A 22448-nucleotide genomic window follows, 5' to 3' on the forward strand; every position below is an offset into this window, starting at 1 on the left:
AGGGGAATCCCTGGGCCCCATGATCTCAGCTTCCAGATCTAACCCCTCGGTGAAACTAAGATGGGCTTCAGTGAAGGTGGGAAGGCTGGGGAGAGGTGAGGCCAGGCTGGAGCTGGGGCCACACCTCTGAGTCTCCCAAACACGAGTGATGAGGTCCCTGAGGCTAGGCACAGCTCCCACCCGCTCCCAGGAGAGCAGAGGTGAATAAAGCCCCGTGTCCCAGCCCGAATCACTGGGCCCATTGTACGCATGCGCCCTGCTGCACGCCACACCTAGGGTTTATTCTGCAGCGCGCACTCAAGGCCGCAGCAAGGCAGCTTGGGTGCCCCACCCCCTTCCACCCACCTTGGGGGCCGCCTCTAAATACAGCGTCTCTTATGGGACTACTGACCCTGGGGTTGCAGGGGCAGGGCGGGAGGAGCCTGGAAGGGGAAAAGGGTTTCTCACACTCGGTCCCACCTCTTTTTTCCTACGCCCCCCCCCCCCCGCCCCCCGCACTCTCAAAGCCAGGCAGGCACGTGCGGTGCGCGGAGGGCTGAGAGAAAGGGAGTGCAGGGGGCACCTTGCCAGGGACTAGATGTTCATCGCTGGGTGTTCTATGTAAATGACACAGGAATGCAGGGGCAGGAAGACTGAGCTATGCAGGGTGTGAGGAGAAGGTGGGAAGCCAGGTCTGTTGAGTGCCAGGAAGAGAGTTCCTGAGGCAGGGCTGCAGAGAAAAAAAACACCAGCCTGGGGGTGAAAAGTCCCGGTGCAAGTCCCGGCTCTGCTCTGCCTGAGCACACTGGGCTTCAGTTTCCCCATCTGGAAAATGAGGCCTGCGATCCCAGCCCTGCCCACCTCTCAGCCCAGATGTGAAGGCAAAATTGGGAAGGTACAGGGCTTCAAGGGTCAGGGCCCCACTGGGGAGTCAGACAGACCTTTCACAGCTCCAGCACTTCCCAGGGTGACCTTGGTCAAGGCAGGAAACCTCCCTGTGCTTGGGTCCTCTACCCGGCGGGGGACACTACTCTTACCAGCCAGATAGCACAGCTGTGATGATTATGCATATAAATGACTGGCACTGCCACTGAGTAGCTGTGTGATCTTACACAAGTTAATTAACCTCTCTGTGCCTAGGTTCATCATCTATAACATGAGAAAAATAATCCAAACTCATAAGACTGTTCAGAGGATTCAATGAGCTATTGTTTATAAAGTGCTTGGAACAGGGGCTGGCACGTGGTAAGACCGTAGGTTTTAGCTATTGGTATTAGTATAAGGCCTGACCCACAAGGAAGCTCTCAAGAAATGCTAGTTGTCATTAATAAATACTTGGGATGGTTGTCATCAATGGGCAAAGAAAAGCCAAAGGAGAGTTGGAGGAAGAGGGTAAAGAAGAGGCTACAGTTAGAGCTTAGGAAGTTCGGATAGGTACAGGGTGCAGGTGGGGGACCCCAGGCAGAAGGCACCTGGTAACCCAGAGACATGCATCAGAGCAGAGTTCCGGCCAGAAGCAGACGCCTCAGGGAAAAAGCCAATTAGGCCCTGGGCCACAGTGTGGACAGCCTCAGCTCTCAGGACCATTGGTTGGGACTCATTTCCTAAGTTGGGTGGGGCTTCATCAAGCCTCCCTATGGAGAGGACTTGGAATGGAGACAGGCTCCAGGCTGAGCCCCAGGCCAGGCCCTGACAGGTGTCTGAGAGAGGCAGGCAGGCCCCGGGCAGACACCAGGTCCTCCAGCAGCCCTAAGCTCTGAGGCTGACACTGGGCCCCACCCAATCCGGGGGCCCTCACCTGGCAGCCTCCTTGGGGTCTCAGCCACCCCTGACTGCTGTGTCCCTTGCTTATCCTGAGCCCTGCGTTTGAGCCCCCCAGTTCACTCCCCAGGAATGGAACACACTCACAGCTTATATTTTTATGTACCATCTGATCTGAGCAAAAGAATGTATACAACATATATGTTTCTGCTCACCCACTTTTCTTCCTTCTACCTCAGTTTTGGTCCTGGGTCCCAACAGGCTAACTGCACAACTGATTCACTGATTCCCATGGCTCCTCATTTCACCCTGAGTGAAAGCAAAAGCCCTTCCAGTGGCTTACAGTGTCACCGTGATCCCTCCCATTGACCTCTTCTGTTCTCCTGGCTGCCCCACAAACACACCAGGCACATGTCTACCTCAGGGCCTTTGTACCTGCTGTTCCCTCTGCCTAGAATACTTTTCCCTCAGCTCTCCAAATAACTGGCTCCTCGTCCCTCCTTCAGGTCTCAACATCTCATAAATGCCGCCTTCATTCTATGTCTCTGAGAACTGTCCAATCTCATTCCCAACTACACTAAGACCCTGTTACAACCCGAAGATATAGATGTTAGTCTCTTAGCCTTTCAATTTTTCTACATATTCCAGGCCCTTCCCGAACTCCTAGAGTCTTCTCCAGACATTGAGCATCCACCCAGCTTATCAGCCGTCTGGGTCCTGTTGGCAGTGTTGGTCTGAACAACGTCCACTCCTTCCATACTTCTGCTCTGAGGTTGGAGAGGGGAAGACAGAATTAGGGTTGAATGTTAAGGTGTGGGAACCCTGGTCCTTGCCCACAGAGGCAGCTGCCTAGCCCAGCAGACTGACCTGATGTGAAACCAGAGAGGACACGATAAAGCAGAGCACTTTGTAACTTACTGGGAGACACTGGCAACCACTCTTTGGCCTTCATTTCTTCACCTGGAGAGTGGGCATAGCAATACCTTTCTCCCAGAGAAAGAGGACACATGAACATGTGCTCTGGTGCTCATGAAACTGGAAAGTGCTATTAATATTGAGAGCTCATTGGGAATTCCCTGGCGGTCCAGTGGTTAGGACTCCACGCTTCCACAGCCGGGACATGGGTTCAATCCCTGGTCTGGGAACTAAAGTCACACAGGCTGCACGGCCATATATATATTTATATTAAGAGCTCATAAAGCAAAGATTGTCAACTGGCGAGTGGGTACGAGGATAAGGAGAGAAAAGCCTCGCTTGGGATGCCGTTGACGTCTGTCATTTCCACCTGTCCACCATTCTTTTATTTTAAAAAAAAATTAATTATTTTTTATTCTTTCTTTTTAAATTAAAAAATATAATAAAGTATCTGGATTTTCCTTTGGGGAATTATCCATCCTCTCTCCCTGAGGCTGACAGCCCTAACCCTCGTGGTGGGCACATGACGCAGGCCCAGCCAGTCAGGGTGCCCCACGCCTCTCACTACAATGAAGGATTCGATGGGTACACAACACACTGAGAGGCACTTGCTGGACTTACTGTCAGGAAAGAGGCTTTCTCTTGGCGGAGATGACTAAACTGGAAGGTTGTGAAACTGAATCTGCCATGAGGGAAGATGCTGCCTCAGACTGGAGTCAATGCATGGGAAAGTAGAGCTGAGAGCTGCAGAAGGAGCTGACAGTCTTGATGATGACTTACTTTGAGCTCCTGGATCCAGACACTCCTGAAGCAATTAATTCTGAAATGTTCAGTTTCACGAGCCAATCCTCTTTTTTGCTTCAGCTATTTTGAATTGTGTTTCTGCCACTCATAGCCTATGTCCCCTCTCCTGCCTGGATATACCTTCACTGTTGATTTCCAATGTCAAAAATCACAGACTAGATTTTAAAAATCATGACAGAGTCAAATAGTGTTATGTAGTAGAAAGAGCACTGTGTCAGATCCAGTGGAGAGAGCACTTCAGGGAGAAGAACAGAGTGAAAACAGTGTAGCTGCTTTTGGTCAATATTTACTGCGCAGCTCAGCATATCCCAGGCATTGTTCTAGGCATTAGAGATACGCAGTGAATGAAGCCGACTGAAAGTTCTGGCTTCATGGAGCTTACACTAAAATAAAATTGTAATCAAAATTTAATCAAATGCTTATATAGGCCAGACACTTTTCAACTATTGGCTCATTTAATTCTCACAATAACCCTGTGTTGTAGGTATTATTATTCGTGTTCATTTCATGCAGAAGAGGAAACTGAGGCCCAGAGAAGTTAAGATTTTGTGCCCAAGGTTACAGAGCTAGTACATGGCAGCTCTGGGATTTAAACCCAGGATGTCTGGCTTTTTTTTTTTTTTTTTGGCCGCACCGTGGGGCATGTGGGGGTCTTAGTTCCCTGACCAGGGATTGAACCCACCCCCCCCTGCAGTGAAAGTGCAGAGTCTTAATCACTGGACCACCAGGAAATTCCCCATGCTTTCTTTTCTTCTTCTTTTTTTTAAATTAATTAATTTATTTTTGGCTGTGTTGGGTCTTCGTTGCTGCACGTAGGCTTTCTCTAGTTGTGGTGAGCGGGGGCTACTCTTCATTGCTGTGTGTGGGCTTCTCATTGTGGTGGCTTCTCTTGTTGCAAAGCATGGGCTTTAGGCACACGGACTTCAGTAGTTGTGGCTCATGGGCTCAGTAGTTGCAGCTCGCCAGCTCTAGAGCACAGGCTCAGTTGCTCCATGACATGTGGGATCTTCCTGGACCACGGCTTGAACCTGTGTCCCCTGCATTGGCAGGTGGATTCTTAACCACTGTGCCACCAGGGAGGCCCCTATCTGGCTTTCTTAACCACTATACTCTACTGCCTGGTATAGCAGTTAGCATTTACTGAGTCTTTTCTCTATGTCAGACACTGTTCTAATGGCTTAACATGCATAAAATATGTAATCCTCAAAACAGTCCATTTCACAGAGGATGAAACTGAGGTTAAATGACAGTAACAGAACTGAAATTTGAACCAAAACAGTATGGCTTGAGAGTACACACTCTTTTTTTTTCTTCCAGCTTTATTGAGTTATAATTGACAAATAAAATTATAAGTTATTTAAAGTGTACAACAAAAAATTTTTTTCTATTTCTTTAATTTTGTATCTATATAAGATGATAGATGTTCACTAAACTTATTGTGGCGATCATTTCATGATGTATGTAAGTCAAATCATGACGCTGTACACCTTAAACTTACACAGTGTTGTATGCAGTTGTATCTCAATAAAATTGGAAGAAAAAAGATAACAAAGCATACAACGTGAGGATCTGACATACATTTACATTGTGAAAGGATTACCCCCATCGAGTTAATTAACACATCCATCACCTCACATACTTATCTTTGTGTGTGTGTGTGTAGAGGGGAACATGTAAGTTATACTCTATTAGCAAATTTCAATTATACAATACAGTGTAATCAACTATAGTCACAAGAGTCCATACTCTTAACCCCTAGTGCATATGACCTATAACGAATAAACAAAGGAATGAAGAGGGACCAGAAAACAGAAACCAGCCCCGGAAATGAGGGACAGCAAGAGGCCCAGCCCTGAGGTCCCACCTTTTCAGATTCTTTTCTGTTATAGTTTATTACGAGATATTGAATATAGTTCCCTGTGCTAAGCAAGACTATTTCTGACGCATTGATTCGTGAATATTTATCGTGCACCTACTTAGTGCCAGGTACCAGCTCTGAAGCAGGGGAACCGGAGGGCACTTACACTAAGGTGCAGGTAGGTGATGGAGGTCCTGGAATGCCACACTCAAGAATATGGACTGGGTCAAAGGGGCAGCTGGGAGCCATGGTAAGAAGGATGGTGACAGACAGGGCTTCTGACAATGACCACAGAGACTCCTGGTAGAGATGGCATATCTCCTCCACGGAGTGGGGCGGCAGCTCCTGACTGCAGGGAGGGTGGGTGAGACATAAGCAGAAAAGAGGACACTTAGGCCTACCTGCCTGGCCCCTAGGGCCCTGCCAACCCTCACCCTCTGCTTGTGGTCACTCAGCCTCCAGCACTTCTCATTGCCTCCGGTTTCTTATTTATTTATTTTTATTGAAGGATAGTTGATTGACAATGCTGTGCCAATCCCTGCTGTACAGCAAAGTGACTCAGTTATACACAGACATACATTCTTTTCCATTATGGTTTATCACAGGATATTGAATATAGTTCCCTGTGCTATACGTAGGACCTTGTTTATCCATTCTAAATGTAATAGTTCACATCTACCAACCCCAGACTACCAGTCCATCCCTCTCCTCCCCCTCTCCCCCCGCTTGGCAACAAGTTTGTTCTCTATGGCTTCAGGTTTCTTAGCTGCCAGTGTTCCCCTCCCCTAACTCTAAACAATAAATTAATCAGTAAATATACAGTATGTCAGATGGTACTACGTGCTCTGAAGGAAATAAACAGGAATTTTAGCATGAATCACTCCCTAACTTCTTTCTGGTCTTTGCTTCAATGCCACCTTCTCGGTGAGGCTTTCCTTAACCAAGGCGTTTTGTTTGTTATTTTTATTTATTTATTTTTGGCTGCGTTGGGTCTTTGTTGCTGCGCGCAGGCTTCCTCTAGTTGCAGCGAGCGGGGGCTACTCTCTGTTGCGGTGCGCAGGCTTCTCATTGCGATGGCTTCTCTTGTTGCAGAGCACGGGCTCCAGGCACACAGGCTTCAGTAGTTGTGGCTCGTGGGCTCTAGAGCACAGGCTCAGTAGTTGTGGCGCACGGGCTTAGTTGCTCCGCGGCATTTGGGATCTTCCCTGACCAGGGCTCGAACCCGTGTCCCCTGCATTGGCAGGCGGATTCTTAACCACTGTGCCACCAGGGAAGCCCAACCAAGGCGTTTTAAATTGCACAAGCCGGACGAAATTCTTGTTTTTGTTTGTTCACTTGTGATCGTTTGTCTGCCCCCACTACAATGTAAATTTCATGAGAAAAGAGCTCACTTACCAGGGTATCCGTAGCTTTTAGAATATTCCCTGGCTCAAGAAATATTTGTCGAATGAATAAATGATTCTTTCCTTAAACAGTTAAAATGACAACTCTCCAAACAATTCTCCAGAAAAGAGAGAACAGGATAAGGTTGCACAGAGCTGGTGCAAACATTCCACAAAGTGATTAATTTTATAACTTAAGTGTTTTGCCAAAGTTGGAAGGAGAACATGTTTGGTCAAGAGGACGGAACAAGAGGTTAGGGGTTATCTTCTGTTGCATAGCATCAGCTGCTTTTGTAATCAGAAAAGCAAAGAGAACTTGTTTTACAAAGAAAAGAAGGTGCAGAGATCTGGGTTCCGGGTCCAGCCTCTGGGGAATGGTCTCCTTTGCCAAGGCTGGCTGCTTGCTCAGGGGATCGGTGGGGGCGGGTGGTGAGGTGCTCTTGCTTCTTTGCTCGTTCCCCCCAGACTCCCTGAAGACCACAGAACTCTAGAAAGCTTGGGTGTGGTTGTCAGCACACCTGGTCTACTCCTGGCTCAGCCTGTGACAGGTGGTGAACCCATGACCCAAGTCTTTTCCCTTCCACAGGGCTTTGGTAAATATTCAGTGTGATAATAAAAGTCATTGTGGCTGTATAATATATATATTTTTATTTATTTATTTATTTATTTATTTATTTATTTATTTATTTTTTCTTTGCGGTACGCGGGCCTCTCACTGTTGCGGCCTCTCCCGTTGCGGAGCACAGGCTCCGGACGCGCAGGCTCAGCGGCCATGGCTCACGGGCCCAGCTGCTCCGCGGCACGTGGGATCTTTCCGGACCGGGGCACGAACCCGTGTCCCCTGCATCGGCAGGCGGACTCTCAACCACTGCACCACCAGGGAAGCCCTAATATTTTAATCTACAAATCAAGGTGGAGTTTTCCCCCTCTTCCTTTACACTCATCCCATTACTGAGGGAGGACATTCATGGCTACAGTAAAAGGATGTCATTGAAGTTTCCTTTTTAGTTGAACAGCCTTAGGGGACTCAAGGCACAGAGAATCACGAGGACACAAGAGCAAGGTGGATGGGGTGGGGAGTGGGCAAATTTTAGAATACTCCGCAAGTCAAGGAGGAAGGAGGAATTTGGAAAGGACACAGAGAGATCTTAGAACAGATGTGTCTTTAAGAAAGGGTGCCTGTGTCCTGCCTGTCCTGAAGACTTTGGTGAGATCTGAAGATGGAAGGAACTGTACCCCGTTTTCCAGGTGAACAGACCCCAGCAGTGCCTCTACACCCCAGTGTGACACAAAGGCTGTGTGAGGCGGCCCAGAGCACACAGACCAAGAGGAGGGGCTGTGTGGGCTGACAGTAAAGAACAGACAGAAAGGGGGCTTCCCTGGTGGTGCAGTGGTAAAGAGTCCGCCTGCCAATGCAGGGGACATGGGTTCGAGTCCTGGTCCGGGAAGATCCCACATGCTGCGGAGCAACTAAGCCCGTGTGCCACAACTACTGAGCCTGAGCTCTAGAGCCCGTGCCCCGTGCAACAAGGGAAGCCACCACAATGAGAAGCCCGCGCACCGCAATGAAGAGCAGCCCCCGCTCACCCCAACTAGAGAAAGCCCGCGCGCAGCAATGAAAACCCAACGTAGCCAAGAAAAAAAAAAAAACAGACAGAAAGGACAGGAAGGCAGAAGGGGGGACGTCTTGGCAGATGCCAGTGTACAGAGGATGTCAAGGCCAAGAGGATCCATGCCCCTTCTCAACTCTGCTACTGGGAGCCCTGGGAAAAGGAGAGAGAAAAACACAAACTGAGCCCTTCAAACACCTGCCGCCAGCAGAAAAGGAACAGGAAATATCAATTCAATTAAACAACAGACAGATCGCATTTCTTGCACACCTGGCCTATGTTTCTGTATCCTTGTTTTAATAGCGCACTCACATGATGCTTCCTGTGCATTTCACAGCATTAACCCAATCACAGCAACAATCCTATATTGAATGGTATTGGCACTCCTATTTTACACCAGGGGAAACGGTTGCATAGAAAGGTCAGGTAACTAGCCCAAGGTCAGACAGAGACGGTAAGAGAGCTGGGACTTGAACCCATGAAGTCTGGGCCCGGAGCCCACGCTTTCTGCTGCCACTGTGCCGCCCTTTTAAGTTTTTTTTCGGGTACCCTGCTCAGTGCTTGAAAAACACAGTTTCCTTGCATTCTTAAAACCATTCTGGGAGGTGCGAATTCCCTGGCGGTCCAGTGGTTAGGACTCCAGGCTTTTGCTGCTTTCACTGCCGAGGGCCCGGGCCCAGGTTCAATCCCTGGTCAGGGAACTAAGCTCCTGCAAGCCGCAGAAAAACCAAAAAACAGACAACAGCAACAACAACAATAAAACACCATTCTGGGAGGTGAGTGTTTACAGATGAGGAAATTAAGATGCAGGGTAAACAATAACTTGTCCCAGGTCACAGCCAAGTTTGCAGGCCGGATCTGGACATCGGTCTGGGGGACTCTAAGGCTGGTCCAGTCACTATGGCTGTGTAACAAACCATCCCCAAACATAACGGTGTGAAACAACCATTTAATTATGCTCCCAGTTTCTGCAGGTTGGGAATTGGAGGTGGCTTGTCTCTGCTGCACAATATCTCAGGCCTCATCTGGGAAGATTCAGTTGCTGGAGGTGACTTGACGGCTGGGGCTGGACCCATCTGCAGGCTCCCTTCACTCACGTGTCTGGCGGTTGGGGATGGCTTTCAGCTGGGACTTCAGTTGGACCGAAGGCCAGAACAACAACAATATGTGACCTTTCTATATCATCTTTCATGTGTGCTTATCTTGGACTTCCTCACAGCAGGGTGGCTGGGGTCCAAGAACCACCGGGAGCAAGATAGAAGCGCATGGTGTTTCATGAAAGCACCACTTCCGCTGTCCTCTGTCAGTCAAGAAGACATGGTTGTAGAAGTCCTCCCACGTTCAGAAGGAAGAGACATAGTCCCGTGTCTCCCATTTGATGGAGGGGAGGTCAAGGGCATACTGTAAGGAGAGCATGTGGGGTGGGAACTCTTGCTGTGACCATCTTTCATAAATGCAATTCTCAAACTTCACTGCAAGCTCAAATCATGTTTCAAAGTCCCAGTGCCCAAGCTATACCCCAGACCAGTGAAATCAGAATCAGGGAGAGGGAGCCAGGAAGCAATATTTTCTTTAACTCCCAGGTAATTACAATGAGGCCGTCTCCCATGTATGCAAATCTCCTGGCACAGTGTTTGGCTCGTGAGCAACTGTTTTTTGTTTTTTCCCCAAGTGTGAACACCTATGACTGTTTTTTTTTTTGGCCGCATGTTGAGGCACGCAGAACTTCCCCAACCAGGGATCTAACTCGCGCCCCATGCAGTGGAAGCGCGGAGTCTTAACCACTGGACCACCAGGGAAGCCTAAACACCTATGACTCTTAATAGACAAAGTTGTCATAGATAATGCACAGGTGGACTCAAAGTTTTAGTTAGGTGTTTCTTTTTACAGTTATTTTCTAATTATGACATGTGGTTGTGGGCTTCCATTTTTGGTGGTTATGTAGTTTCTTTTAAAATACATTTAAGTAAAAAAGGTAAGAAGGTAACTTTTTAAATGCTAAGTAAATAGAGACTTCCCTGGTGGCACAGTGGTTAAGAATCCGCCTGCCAATGCAGGGGACATGGGTTCGAGCCCTGGTCCGGGAAGATCCCACATGCCGTGGAGCAACTAAGCCTGTGTGCCACAACTACTGAGCCTGTGCTCTAGAGCGCATGAGCCACAACTACTGAAGCCTGTGTGCCTAGATCCTGTGCTCTGCAACGAGAAGCCCCCACAATTAGAAGCCCGTGCACCGCAACGAGAAGTGGCCCCTGCTGGCTACAACTAGAGAAAGCACGTACTCAGCAACAAAGACCCAAAGGAGCCAAAAAAAATAAAAAAAAAAGAAGTTGAAAAAGTAACAACTTTAACTTTCTCTCCTTGTGCGTATATGTACATACAAATTGTTCAAAACAGAATATGAGACGTCATCAGAATCCTTAACCAGAAATAGTTAATCTTTAAAAAAATAGATAAAATGTTAAGTAAATAATGATGTAGCTTGAATGCACATAGGGTAGAAATCACAGAAGTGCTGTGTGAATGGTAAAGCTGGGAAAACCCTGAGGCAGGTAATCAATAATGGCATCTAGGACTATGACTGTTATTAGTATCACCTTTAAAAAGTACTGGTTGAGGGGGCTTCCCTGGTGGCGCAGTGGTTGAGAGTCCGCCTGCCGATGCAGGGGACACGGGTTCGTGCCCCGGTCCGGGAGGATCCCACGTGCCGCGGAGCGGCTGGGTCCGTGAGCCATGGCCGCTGAGCCTGCGTGTCCGGAGCCTGTGCTCCGCAACGGGAGAGGCCACAACAGTGAGAGGCCCGCGTACCGCAAACAAAACAAAACAAAACATAAAAAAAGTGCTGGTTGAAAATCAACTTTGGGTGATTCTGAAATTTTAAAAAATGGACATCTGAGAGCTGGCCTCTGGAGTGGGTGGATGAGGACAAGCACGTGAAGCACATAAAGGAGCCAGGAAGCCTTTGGATTGTGGCAACCTGATGGAAAATTCCCATAAGCCCCTGGGGGGAAAGAGAGGTCAATCAGCTCTCCAGTTCTCACGAGAGACCCAAGAAATTGGGGAAACAGGTACTACATACAACCAGGAAATGACAAAGAAAAGAATGGAACAGAAGAGGGAGGTTCTGGAGGGTTCTCATCCTGATGGGGTCCCTAGTCTTCATGTAGTTTAAGCCAGGCCCAGGCCCCTGCACCCTGAGCCATGATTTCCCCTTCCGCAAAGAAGAAAGAGTGCGGCTCTACAGATCTGAACATTCTGTAATTCCAAGAATGGTCTGGTTCCTGGAACAGGCACTTAAAGGCCTCCCAGGCAGAGGCTGTGCCAGGGAAGGCCAAGGCCAGGGAAGGCCAATCAGAGGCCAGGAGTGAGGGGTGATGTGTGGAGCCTCCTGGCAAGTGTCAAAGGACCCATTACCCAGGGACTGGCCACGTCCAGCTAGAGACACAACACTCCCCAGCCTGTTCTCTCCTTTGAAGTTGACAGAAGAGAGGACAGTCTCAGCAATTGACAGGTGGGGAAACTGAGGCTCACACTGGAGTAGTTGACTAGAAATTAACTAGCATCTAGAATTCTTCATTGTCAGTACATAGCTCTTCTCAGACATGTAGTCAAAAAAGGGTGCAACCCAAACTTTGAAAATCAGACAGACCTGATTTTTTTTTATAAATATATTTATTTATTTTTGGCTGCGTTGGGTCTTTGCTGCTGAGTGCGGACTTTCTCTAGTTGCAACGAGTCAGGGCTACTCTTTGTTGTGGTATGTGGCCTTCTCATTGTGGTGGCTTCTCTTGTTGCAGAGCACGGGCTCTAGGCGCACGGGCTTCAGTAGTTGTGGCACGCGGGCTCAGTACTTGTGGCTTGCAGGCTCTCGAGTGCAGGCTCAGTAGTTGTGGCGCACGGGCTTAGTTGCTCCGCAGCATGTGGTACCTTCCCAGACTAGGGCTTGAACCTGTGTCCCCTGAATTGGCAGCTGGATTCTTAACCACTGCGCCACCAGGGAAGCCCCAGACCAGATTTTAAAAGTCCCAGCTTCTGCAGGTTGCAGCTGTGAGACTTTGGCGAAATTACTTAACTTCTCTGAACCTCGGTTTTCTGGTCTGTAAAATGGGATCAATAATCCTATGCCTATTGGGTTATTGTAAGGGTTAAATGGGATAATGTCTATAAAACACATGTCACAGTAGCCCAATGCATGGGAGCTGTTGCTATGATTTTCTGAAGCTGATGCACAGATCTGTCCTGGGCAGAGAGCTACTGCCCAGTGATGCTCCTGCCATTTGCCTCCTGAGTTCAAGAGCTGACACTAACCCTAAGGCCTGGTTCCAATCCTATCAGGGTCCCATTTGTCCCTCCTTGCATGCATGCCTTCAGCCAGGTCCTGGTAATAGAGTAGGCATCCAATAAACCTTAACTGAATGGATAAATGATCTCTCATGGAAAGAGGGGTTCGAGGGAAAGTCTGAAGGAGCTGTATGCCAAAATGATTGAGATTCTGGTCGTAGTTTTGCTGTGGGTGTCATCCCAGAGAAGGTCTCTCCCTGGGGTGGAGGCGAGGAGTCAGGTGGTGGAGGGCAAGTAGGAGAAGACTTCAAAGAGCTGAGCCTTGCAGGATGGGTGGGATTAAAAGCATCTCAGACAGAAAGCACCAGAAAACAGAAGCTTGCTCAAGGGGCAGGTAGGAGAATCAGATTTCAGTTCACATTAAGGAGTGACTCTGAGAAGGAATCAGGCAACACAAAGGCAGCAATTTTCCTACCCCTAGTGGTATTCAAGCAAGCAGAGAGTATCCCAGCGTGAAGTGGGGTGAGGTTGGACTAGATGCTTTTTAACATCCTTCCCAAGTCAGAGATTCTGAGACTGTTACTAGGTTGGACTCAGGGGAAGCTGATGGATAAAGGCTCTTAAAGGTTCAAGCTATGCATCTGTTACTGCTCCAACTGCTGCCTTATTCCTCTGTCCATATTCTTGGGTCCCTAAGAACAATTAACTCCAAGTTTTGCAGCCCAGGAAGGGATGGGAGAAAAGGAAAAAGGCTATGCCCAGGTCTAGACTGAGGGCCACCCTCTACCCCTTGTTGCTTGCTAGTTTTTTCTGATATTCACTGTCTCCTGCTTCCTTCAGTAATAAAACCCTGCCTTACCTCAGTTTTGCCTAGCACGTGGCTAAGTAGTTAAATACTACATGTCCCAACCTCTCCTGTAGTTGGGCGTGGTTATGTGTCTAAATTCTGAGCAGATGTGATGTGTTCTGCTTTTAGGTTATGGCCTTAAAAATAAATTAGTGTGGGCTTCCCCAGTGGTGCAGTGGTTAAGAATCCGCTTGCCAAAGCAGGGGACACGGGTTCGAGCCCCGGTCTAGGAAGATCCCACATGCCGCGGAGCAACTAAGCCTGGGCGCCACAACTACTGAGCCTGCGCTCTAGAGCCCGCGAGCCACAACTACTGAAGCTGAGTGCTACAATTACTGAAGCCCACGCACCTAGAGCCCGTGCTTCGCAACAAGAGAAGCCACCAAAACGAGAAGCCCGCGCACCACAACAAAGAGTAGCCCCCGCTTGCCACAACTAGAGGAAGCCTGCACGCGGCAACGAAGACCCAGTGCAGCTAAAAATAAATAAATAAAATAAGTACATTTTTTAAAAATAAATAATTAGTGTGGCCTCCCCTGGTCCCTTCCCCACTCCATTTACATAAGCTGAATGCAGATGAGATGGCAGGTACTGGAGCAGCTAGGTCGGACCGCAAAGTAGTAGCCATGTTTTAAGGATGGCAGAAAAATGAGCCAGAAGTAGCTGGAATTCCTGCCACAATGGAGCTGCCATTTTAGCCCGGGAGTACTGACCCTTGGAGCTGTTATGTGACAGAGAAAGAACTTTCTATCCTGTTTCGTTTGAGTCTTCATTTCAGCAACCTAAGTCTCTACCTCAATCAATATATCCTCTCAGCTCCCATCACACCTCTTATTTGCTCCACATTCTTCTGGAAGTCTGGCTCCAAGACTGACAACACTAGGTAAGAATCTTCCTCCTCAGCTGACTTTCCAGAACCCTGTCCTGGCAAACCCCCTTGGCAAAGGGACCCATCTCACACTTGAGGACAATAAAAATCCTTGAATTTGAGTCCTGAATAACTTGGGGCAAATCCCTTAATTTTTTTTCTTTTATAAATTTATTTATTTTATTTATTTATTTTTGGCTGTGTTGGGTCTTTGCTGCTGAGTGTGGGCTTTCTCTAGTTGCAGAGAGCGGGGGCTACTCTTTCGCAATGCTCAGGCTTCTCATTGTGGTGGCTTCTCTTGTTGCAGAGCACAGGCTCTAGGCGCATGGGCTTCTGTAGTTGTGGCATGCAGGCTCAGTAGCTATGGCGCATGGGCTTAGTTGCTCTGCGGCATGTGGGATCTTCCTGGACCAGGGCTCGAACCCGTGTCCCCTGCATTTGCAGGTGGATTCTTAACCACTGCGCCACCAGGGAAACCCCTCCCTTAATGTTTTAATTCTCAGTTTTTGCCATTTTGCAGATGGCATCAATAAATAACATTCACTTCAAAAGGTGGTTTTATATGAATACAAGATAAACAACACGATTGTTATTCCGAAAATGGAGAGAAGCTGGGGAGGGGGCTTGTTTCATGGGCAGCATTACAAAGAAACAGAGGAAATTCCCTTGCACCTCATAAGAAACCACAGAAACATATGCACCAAAATACATGTATACCAAAAAAAAAAAAAAGCTCACCTCCACGCCCATACAAAATTAGAAACGCCCCTTCCCAGACACACAACCAAAAACAAACACTCACCAAAATGCTCTCATTGGTTCATGCAAATGCAGACACTTGCTGGCAGAAATGTGCACCCAAAAAGCCACACAAAGAGAGACGACAAAAACACACAAACAGGCTGCAGCTGCTGTACTTTGTTTATTGTCGCTGTCACCCTGGGGAGCTCCGGTTTCTTCTTTCTTTTTGAGGGGTACCTTCATGATTCTGCCTCTCTCTATTCTCTGCCTCTTGTTCCCCATCTTGTTTTTTTTTCTGGGGCTGGGGCTGCTTCGTTGGTGGCCCTTCGGAACCTCAGTCAGGTGGGCTAAGTCCTGGGGGCGGGGGCAAGCAGGCCTGGATCCCGCCCCCAGGGGCTGGTCCCTCGCAGATGTGTCTCCGTCGCTGTGGGGTGTCCGTGCTCTGACTTCATCTGGGGGAAGGAAAGCAGGTGGTGAAAGCACAGAGGCCTGGGTTCTAATTCTGCCTCTCCTGCTCACTTGCTCTGTGACTCCAGAGAAGGACCCTACCTTCTCTGGTCCTCAGTTTCCCTCTTTGTAAACCAAATTTTGCTCCAGTTGGAAAGGGTCTGTTTCTCCCTTTGCTCTGGTCACTAGGAAACTCAAAAGTCTCTCTCATTTTATTCTATGTTGAGACCACAATTCTTGGATCCCTCCTCCCACCCAACCTCACCCATTCAGGCCTGTCCTTTCCAGGCAGAGAGACCTCTACTGGTGCTGCGGACGGGCCCCCGACGCCTTACCTCGAGTTCTGTCTCAGGGCCGTGCCCCTCGCTTTTTCCGCTCCGTGTTCTGGAGCTTGGTCACCAGCTTCCTCTCGTGCCCACCAGGGCTGTGACGGTTGGTATTGGCGGCGGCTTCTCTCTTGGTGCGACCTTTCCGGCCTCCCACTCCTGGGAACCGAGGTGAGAGGCGGTGGTGAGGTGGGCAGAGGGGTGAGCCGCAGGGGGTCCAGAGGGCAGGGGTGGAAAGAGCTCGGGTTAAAGTCGGGAGGCTGGGGGGCATCACCATGTAGCTTTAGGGCAGTCGTTGTCCCTGTTTCCCCGTCTGTGGAATGATGTTGCTCTAATATTCTAGGGGTGCGTGTGGTCCCAGGGCTTAGTAGGACAGAGCTCACTGGATGAGGGGTTAGAAGGGGGTGACTTGAGGGGTCAAGGGAACAGGCTGGAGAAGGGTGATGTATGGGCAGGAGCCCGAGGAGGGATCCTAGTTTGGGAAGGGGGGTGGTCAGGCCGTTTGTGAGGGTGGGCATTGGAGACAGAAGGACCAGGAAGGTGGCAGGACCAGGCCTTACCCAGGTAAGAATGAGCCAGGCTGTAGAGGTCATACTCATCCAGGTTGGGGTCTTCGTCCTCTGGGCCTGGGGGCTGCCTGGACGGGCTGGCTGCTCTCGGGATGGTGGCCATGATGTCTGTCTGTCTGTCTGTCTGTCTGTCTGTCTGTCTCTCTCTCTCTCTCTCTCTCTCTCGTCTTCTAAAGCTTTGTTTGTGTCTGCTTTGCTGACACCCCCCAATTCACTGGCCCCAACTTACAAGGCCACAGTCTCCTCCTCAGCCCACAGTCTGGCTCCAACCCCTCAGGCCCTGTCTGATGCAATCTGGCCTTTTCCCAGAACCCAGCCCAGTAAACATCTGTCAGAGAGGGGAAAGAGTCGGTCCTGTGAGTCCCAGCTCCCCTTGCCCCCTCCCTCTCACTGGGGCTCGCCCAGCTGGGTATTTTTCCACTGAGGAGATCCCCGCCCCTCGGGGGTGGGGGGAGGTAAGAGGCAGGGTCTGGGCATAAACAGCCCTTGGGATGGAGGGCCGCAGGGAACTGAGGGCCTCACCTGGCTGACTCCTTCCTATCCATCTCCCGCCCTCTGCCACATGCCCCTCCTGGGCTGGGGGTCATGGCTGCACAGCTGACCCTCACCCCCACCCACTTCTGGCTCAGACTCAGGACCGTGGTGGCAGAACATGGAGTGAAGAATGAGCTGGGACAGGGTACAACACACTCTGTGTTGTGTCATTGGTTCTCACCCCGATCACACCCAACCCAACTTTTTTATAAGAAACACCTTGGAACCCCCCCCTTAACATCCTGAAATGGGGGTCCCTAGGTAATCTCCCACTCCTGAGAGGGAGGCTAGCAGAGTGGTTAAGCTGATTCTGGAGCCAGATGCCCTGTATTCAAACCCTTGATCCATTACATGCTGTGTGACCCTGGACAAGTCACTTTACCTCTCTGTGCCTCAGTTTTCTCCTCTATAAACTGCGGATGATAATAGTTGTATCTACCTCATAGATTTGGGGAGAGGATCTAATGAGATAATCCATGGCATGGCACCTGCAACAGTGCCTGCTGCAGTGTAAGCTGCACTGTATGAGTTGAGCACATGGTTTCCAAACAATTCAATATAATGCCCTCCCTGTAATGTAAAGGAGACGTAGAGGAAATTAATTTAAAATAAAATAATATGTATTTCAAACCATAGATATACTGAGGTAGAAGACATTGTGAAGTAAACAGATGTTTGTGCTAATTTAATATGAATTAAAAGAAGGGGTTTGGATAAGAAACATGGAAAAGTGGAATTTTCCTCTTTTGCCTGAAGGATCTGACTGTGTGGGTCACGTTGACCCAGAGAGGCCACACCCTGGGCTGCCCACTCATGCTTCAGCTGAGGCTTCAGCACCAGGGGCAGGGAAGGAAGCAGGCACAACATTCCACTTTTTTTTTTCTTTTTAACTCTGTGGTTTCCAGTGCAAGAGGACCTTCTCAGCCCAGGGCAGGTGTTAATTCCCTGCTCACAGTCCCACTTTGCTGTGAGCCCCCTGAAACACTGTTTCATCTCAATGTTACCTAAACTCCATTCTTTCCCGAATAATAACCCAGTAATAACCCGGTCTCGTTCTCTGCAGAACAAGAAGTGTCACTTCGGCTTGCTCTTCTCGCTGGCCTGAGCCAGAATTAAATTCAGCTTCTGGTTTCCAGATTTGGGTGATTTGTGAGTTCTTTAACACCCAGGAAATGAAAGTGAATAAAAACAGAATGGGGATAATAATAACAGGCCAGATGATAAGAGAAAGAGGAAAATAACCATAACTTAAACAAAAGTAACAAACACACTGGAACTTCCCTGGTGGTCCGGTGAGTAAGACTCCGGGATCTCAATGCCGGGGCCCTGGGTTTGCGATCCCTGGTCAGGGAACTAGATCCCACATACCGAAACTAAGAGTCTGCATGCTGCAACTAAGACCCGGTGCAGCCAGAAAGAAAAACAAAAATCAACCCCCAAAATACAAACAGACCAGGCAATTTAAGGTGGAGAAATTAGGAAATACGGAGTTCTTGCAAAGTAGTGGGGCTTTACCACTAAATGTAGTAGCAAAATCATTCCCTCTAGCATGACATGAGATGGGGTGGGGTCGGGTCACTGAAATAATTTTTTTTTTAATAGCTTCGTGAATGTCTAGCAGGACAGTCAGACGTCGTACAGGATGTGGGACAATTCTGTGTACGACCGACTGTCCTGCTCCGACCTGAGATCATTGTGACTACGGAGAACACGCCCACAAATTCCCGACCTACCTCTAGGGGACGGTCTTTCACTCATTCACTTCTGCCACCAGGACTCCGGGTTACCAGCTGCGAGAGTCCTGAGCCCACTTCTTTTTTTTTGCAGTACGCGGGCCTCTCACTGTTGTGGTCTCTCCCGTTGCGGAGCACAGGCTCCGGATGCGCAGGCCCAGCGGCCATGGCTCACGGGCTCAGCCGCTCCGCAGCATGTGGGATCTTCCCGGACCGGGGCACGAACCCGCGTTCCCTGCATCGACAGGCGGACTCTCAACCACTGCGCCACCAGGGAAGCCCCTGAGCCCACTTCTGAGCTTCAGTCTGCTCATCTGTAAAGGGAGAACGGCAACAGACCCTGCTATGTGAAAGGGCCTCCTCCAGACCCGGCCCACAGTACACTGCTATTTCTCCCAGTCTTCAAAGAAAGAAAACCGAGGCTCAGAGAGTGACTTGCTCAAGGTCACACGGCTGGTGAGTGGTGAAGGATTCCTCCCCCGGTCTACCTGACCCTAGTTCCGGGGCTCGTTCTAAGTCAGCACAGCTGACCAAACACTGGCAAAAGTTTGACAGCTGTGTGTATGGAGGCATCTGTCAGGGTTTCCTCCTTCCTCCCTTCCTCCCAGACAGTCAGTGCTTGCTTGGGACCAAGCCAGGTATTGCACCGAACTACACACTGCGCCCTCTGGAAGCTCTGGGGGAGGTGGGTCTTCAGCAAGATTAGTGCACATTCCTATCCAGAATACCATGCATCCCCTCAGTACATTACCCTTTCATTTTACTTTCTCCAGGGCATTCAGTTATTACTAATCAAAAATCTCTTTTTTATTTGTTTACTTCTCCATGATTTGTCCCCACTAGAATACAATCACTGGTTTAGTTTAGTTAGCAGTTAAAGGAGTAGGCTCTGGGACTTCCCTGGTGGTCCAATGGCTAAGATTCCACTCTCCCAGTGCGGGAGGCCGGGGTTCAATCCCTGGCCGGGGAACTAAGATCCCACAAACGGCAACTAGAGAGCCCGTGCGCCACAACGAAGACCCAGCGCAGCTAAAATAAATAAATAAATAAAATAAAATAATAAAAAAATAAAGGAATAGGCTCTGAAGCGGGACTGCCTGGGTCCAAACTTTGGTTCTACCAATTGTATGCCCTTAGACAAGTTATTTAGCCTCTCTGTGCCTCGGTTTCCTCATTTGTAAAATGAGATTAATAATTGTACCTACCTAGGAGGATTGCTGTGAGGATTAAGGGACCAATTTTTATAAAGGCTTAGCACGGTACCTAGATCACAGTAAGCGTTAAATAATGTTAGCTATCATTATCATTATTCACGACAGCAGGAATCTTGTCTACCTTATCCCTGATGCCTGGCACAGAGTCAGCACTCAATAAATGACTAGTTGAATACATAGAGCTATGCTGAGATCAATATTGGTTTTTCAGCTTCCAGATGCTCCGTTCTGAAGAAACAGAGAGGCCCAATCCTAGTCCCACAGAGGACTGTGAAGACACGCGACTGTCCTTCATGGAGCCAGGAAAGAAGGTCGCTCTGGCCTTGATCGTGCACATGCTGGAAGAATGAAGTCTAGACCCTGGGGGGAGGGGCAGGCAGGCGAGGGTGCCCAAGAGAGAAGGGACTTTGGCGAACCCATCAGCTGGACCTATAGGACCCAGAAGATGACTCAGTGGGAAAAGTCAGGAGGTGTGTTTTCCATCCCCTTGCCTCCAGGTGTGGTTAGGCCATTAACCATAGGCCAGCCACAAGGAAGTTTATTTTCTTTCTGCTTATGGCTATACCTTCGTGACATTCCAGGAGATTGCCAAGCATGCCTATTACAACCCAGTATGATCAGCCTGGAGTAAACACAGGGGGCTGGGGGAGCTCTCCAGAGGTCACCTAACCCAGCAGGGCATGGGGTGGGGCAGGTGGAGGGGGTTGTGAGAGGATCAGGGCAGACTTCCTGGAGGCAGTGAAGCTTGAACAAGAACTAATGTGAGAAAGACAGCAAGACATGCCCAACTCCAGGAGTTAAACCATCCAAGTTGGGAAATCCTGGATAGCCTGAGGGATGTGCAGAAGTCTTTGGCTCGAAGGATCAGGAGCGTCCGTTGAAGGCAGGATATGTCATCAAGGTGAGTTGGTGACATCACTGTATACCAAGGGGACTCAAGAAGCTTCAATGAAGTGAAACAAGATACGTCTGTATGACCTTATAGTCCCAAGTCCAGGGAAACCCTCAAGCTTGGCTGCTGTGCTTGGAATTATTCTTGACTGTGTGATAACATCACCTTGAGTATAAATGGATGCAATATTGATAAAAATGTTAAACGCACATACCCCCTGAGAAGTCTCCTATAGAAATGCTCCCAGGTCTTCCCTGGTGGCACAGTGGTTAAGAAAGAATCCTCCTGCCAACACAGGGGACATGGGTTCGAGCCCTGGTCCGGGAAGATCCCACATGCTGCGCAGCAACTAAGCCCACGAGCCACAACTACTGAGCCCACGTTCTGCAGCTACTGAAGCTCGTGCTCCTAGAGCCTGTGCTCCACAACAAGAGAAGCTACTGCAACGAGAAGCCCGTGCACCGCAACAAAGAGTAGCCCCCGCTCGCCACAGCCAGAGAAAGCCCGCGAGCAGCAACAAAGACCCAATGCAGCCAAAATAAATAAATAAATAAATAAATAAATTTATTTAAAAAAAATGCTCCCAGCCTTGTTTGTAGAGTGAAAAACAGGAAACAACTTAAGTGTCCATTAAAAAAAATAAGCTATATCTCTAGCCCTGATGAGAAGTTGTCCATAAATCACTGTTAAGTGAAAAAAGTAGTCTACAGAACATCATGTATACTATAATCCAAAATTTTGCATTACATTTATTGAAATAATAGAGATGGGAGCAGCCTGACACTCTAGTGCAGTCAATAAAGAGGTCATTGTCTGTGAACTGACCTAAATCATATACTTCTTTTTTTTTAAATTTATTTTTGGCTGCGTTGGGTCTTTGTTGCTGCGCGCGGGCTTTCTCTAGTTGTGGTGAGTGGGGGCTCTTCTTCGTTGCGGTGCGCGGGCTTCTCATTGCGGTGGCTTCTCTTGTTGTGGAGCACGGGCTCTAGGCGCACAGGCTTCAGTAGTTGCAGCAGGTGGGCTCAGTAGTTGCAGTGCGTGGGCTCTAGGGCGCACACGCTCAGTAGTTGTGGTGCACGAACTTCGTTGCTCCGCGGCATGTGGGATCTTCCCGGACCAGGGCTCGAACCCGTGTCCCCTGCATTGGCAGGTGGATTCTTAACCACTGCACCACGAGGGAATTCCGAAAGGAAATTTTTAAGTGTCAGTTTATTTCATCCCTTTCCTCCATTGGGTTCCATGCATACTATGCCACCTTCTGGTCATGATATGTTTTTTTTTGTCTATGTCAAGGAAAACCACCATTAAATGCGAATACAGTAGTTACAGTATCTCCCACCTGCCTGCCACATGAGGTCAGGTTGAAGAGAGCTTTTTGTTTTGCTTAAGTGGGTGATGGGTGAGCATGAACAGGGACAATCTGAGAGATTGGAGGCTGGCTTTACATAGAAGGTCCCTGAAGCAACCATGTAAAAAGCCAATCCTGAAGGGGGAGAAACCAAAGAGCAGAGAAGGATGTGAGCATGGCCCTCAGCAGTGGAACTCTGTGTCAAGGGAGGAATTTGTAAAGGGATTGTTAGGAAAGTATGATATGTAACTCTCTCCACATGCCCTCAAGAGACCGTCAGTGAAGGTTGCTGTGACTTTTCAAGACTCTTTGGAAAAGCATTTCAGATGTGTTGCTCTG

The 22448-nt window shown here is 48.9% G+C and overlaps 2 protein-coding genes across 7 annotated transcripts in view; one reads left to right on the plus strand and one right to left on the minus strand.

Moving 5' to 3' along the window:
- Positions 1–15214: 15214 nt before the first annotated feature.
- Positions 15215–16513, minus strand: NUPR1 (nuclear protein 1, transcriptional regulator). The gene is made up of 3 exons (XM_004268635.4): positions 16380–16513; positions 15829–15978; positions 15215–15498 (listed from the first exon to the last, which is right to left on the minus strand). The coding sequence occupies exons 1-2, from the start codon at positions 16489–16491 to the stop codon at positions 15842–15844; spliced, it is 249 nt and encodes an 82-aa protein (XP_004268683.1). The 5' UTR covers positions 16492–16513; the 3' UTR covers positions 15215–15498; positions 15829–15841.
- Positions 16514–17165: 652 nt separating this feature from the next.
- Positions 17166–22448, plus strand: part of SGF29 (SAGA complex associated factor 29) — a 34365-nt gene continuing 29082 nt past the window's right edge. For 5 of the 6 annotated variants that reach the window (XM_049699385.1, XM_049699388.1, XM_049699386.1 and 2 more), the window contains exons 1-2: positions 17166–19111; positions 20081–20770. The gene's annotated coding sequence lies outside the window, so the exon portion shown is untranslated. The remainder of the gene's footprint in view (positions 19112–20080; positions 20771–22448) is intronic. The other variant, XM_033426121.2, reaches the window with a different exon arrangement.

This window comes from Orcinus orca, chromosome 16, assembly GCF_937001465.1.
Source record: "Orcinus orca chromosome 16, mOrcOrc1.1, whole genome shotgun sequence".
In the NCBI taxonomy this organism is placed as follows: domain Eukaryota; kingdom Metazoa; phylum Chordata; class Mammalia; order Artiodactyla; family Delphinidae; genus Orcinus; species Orcinus orca.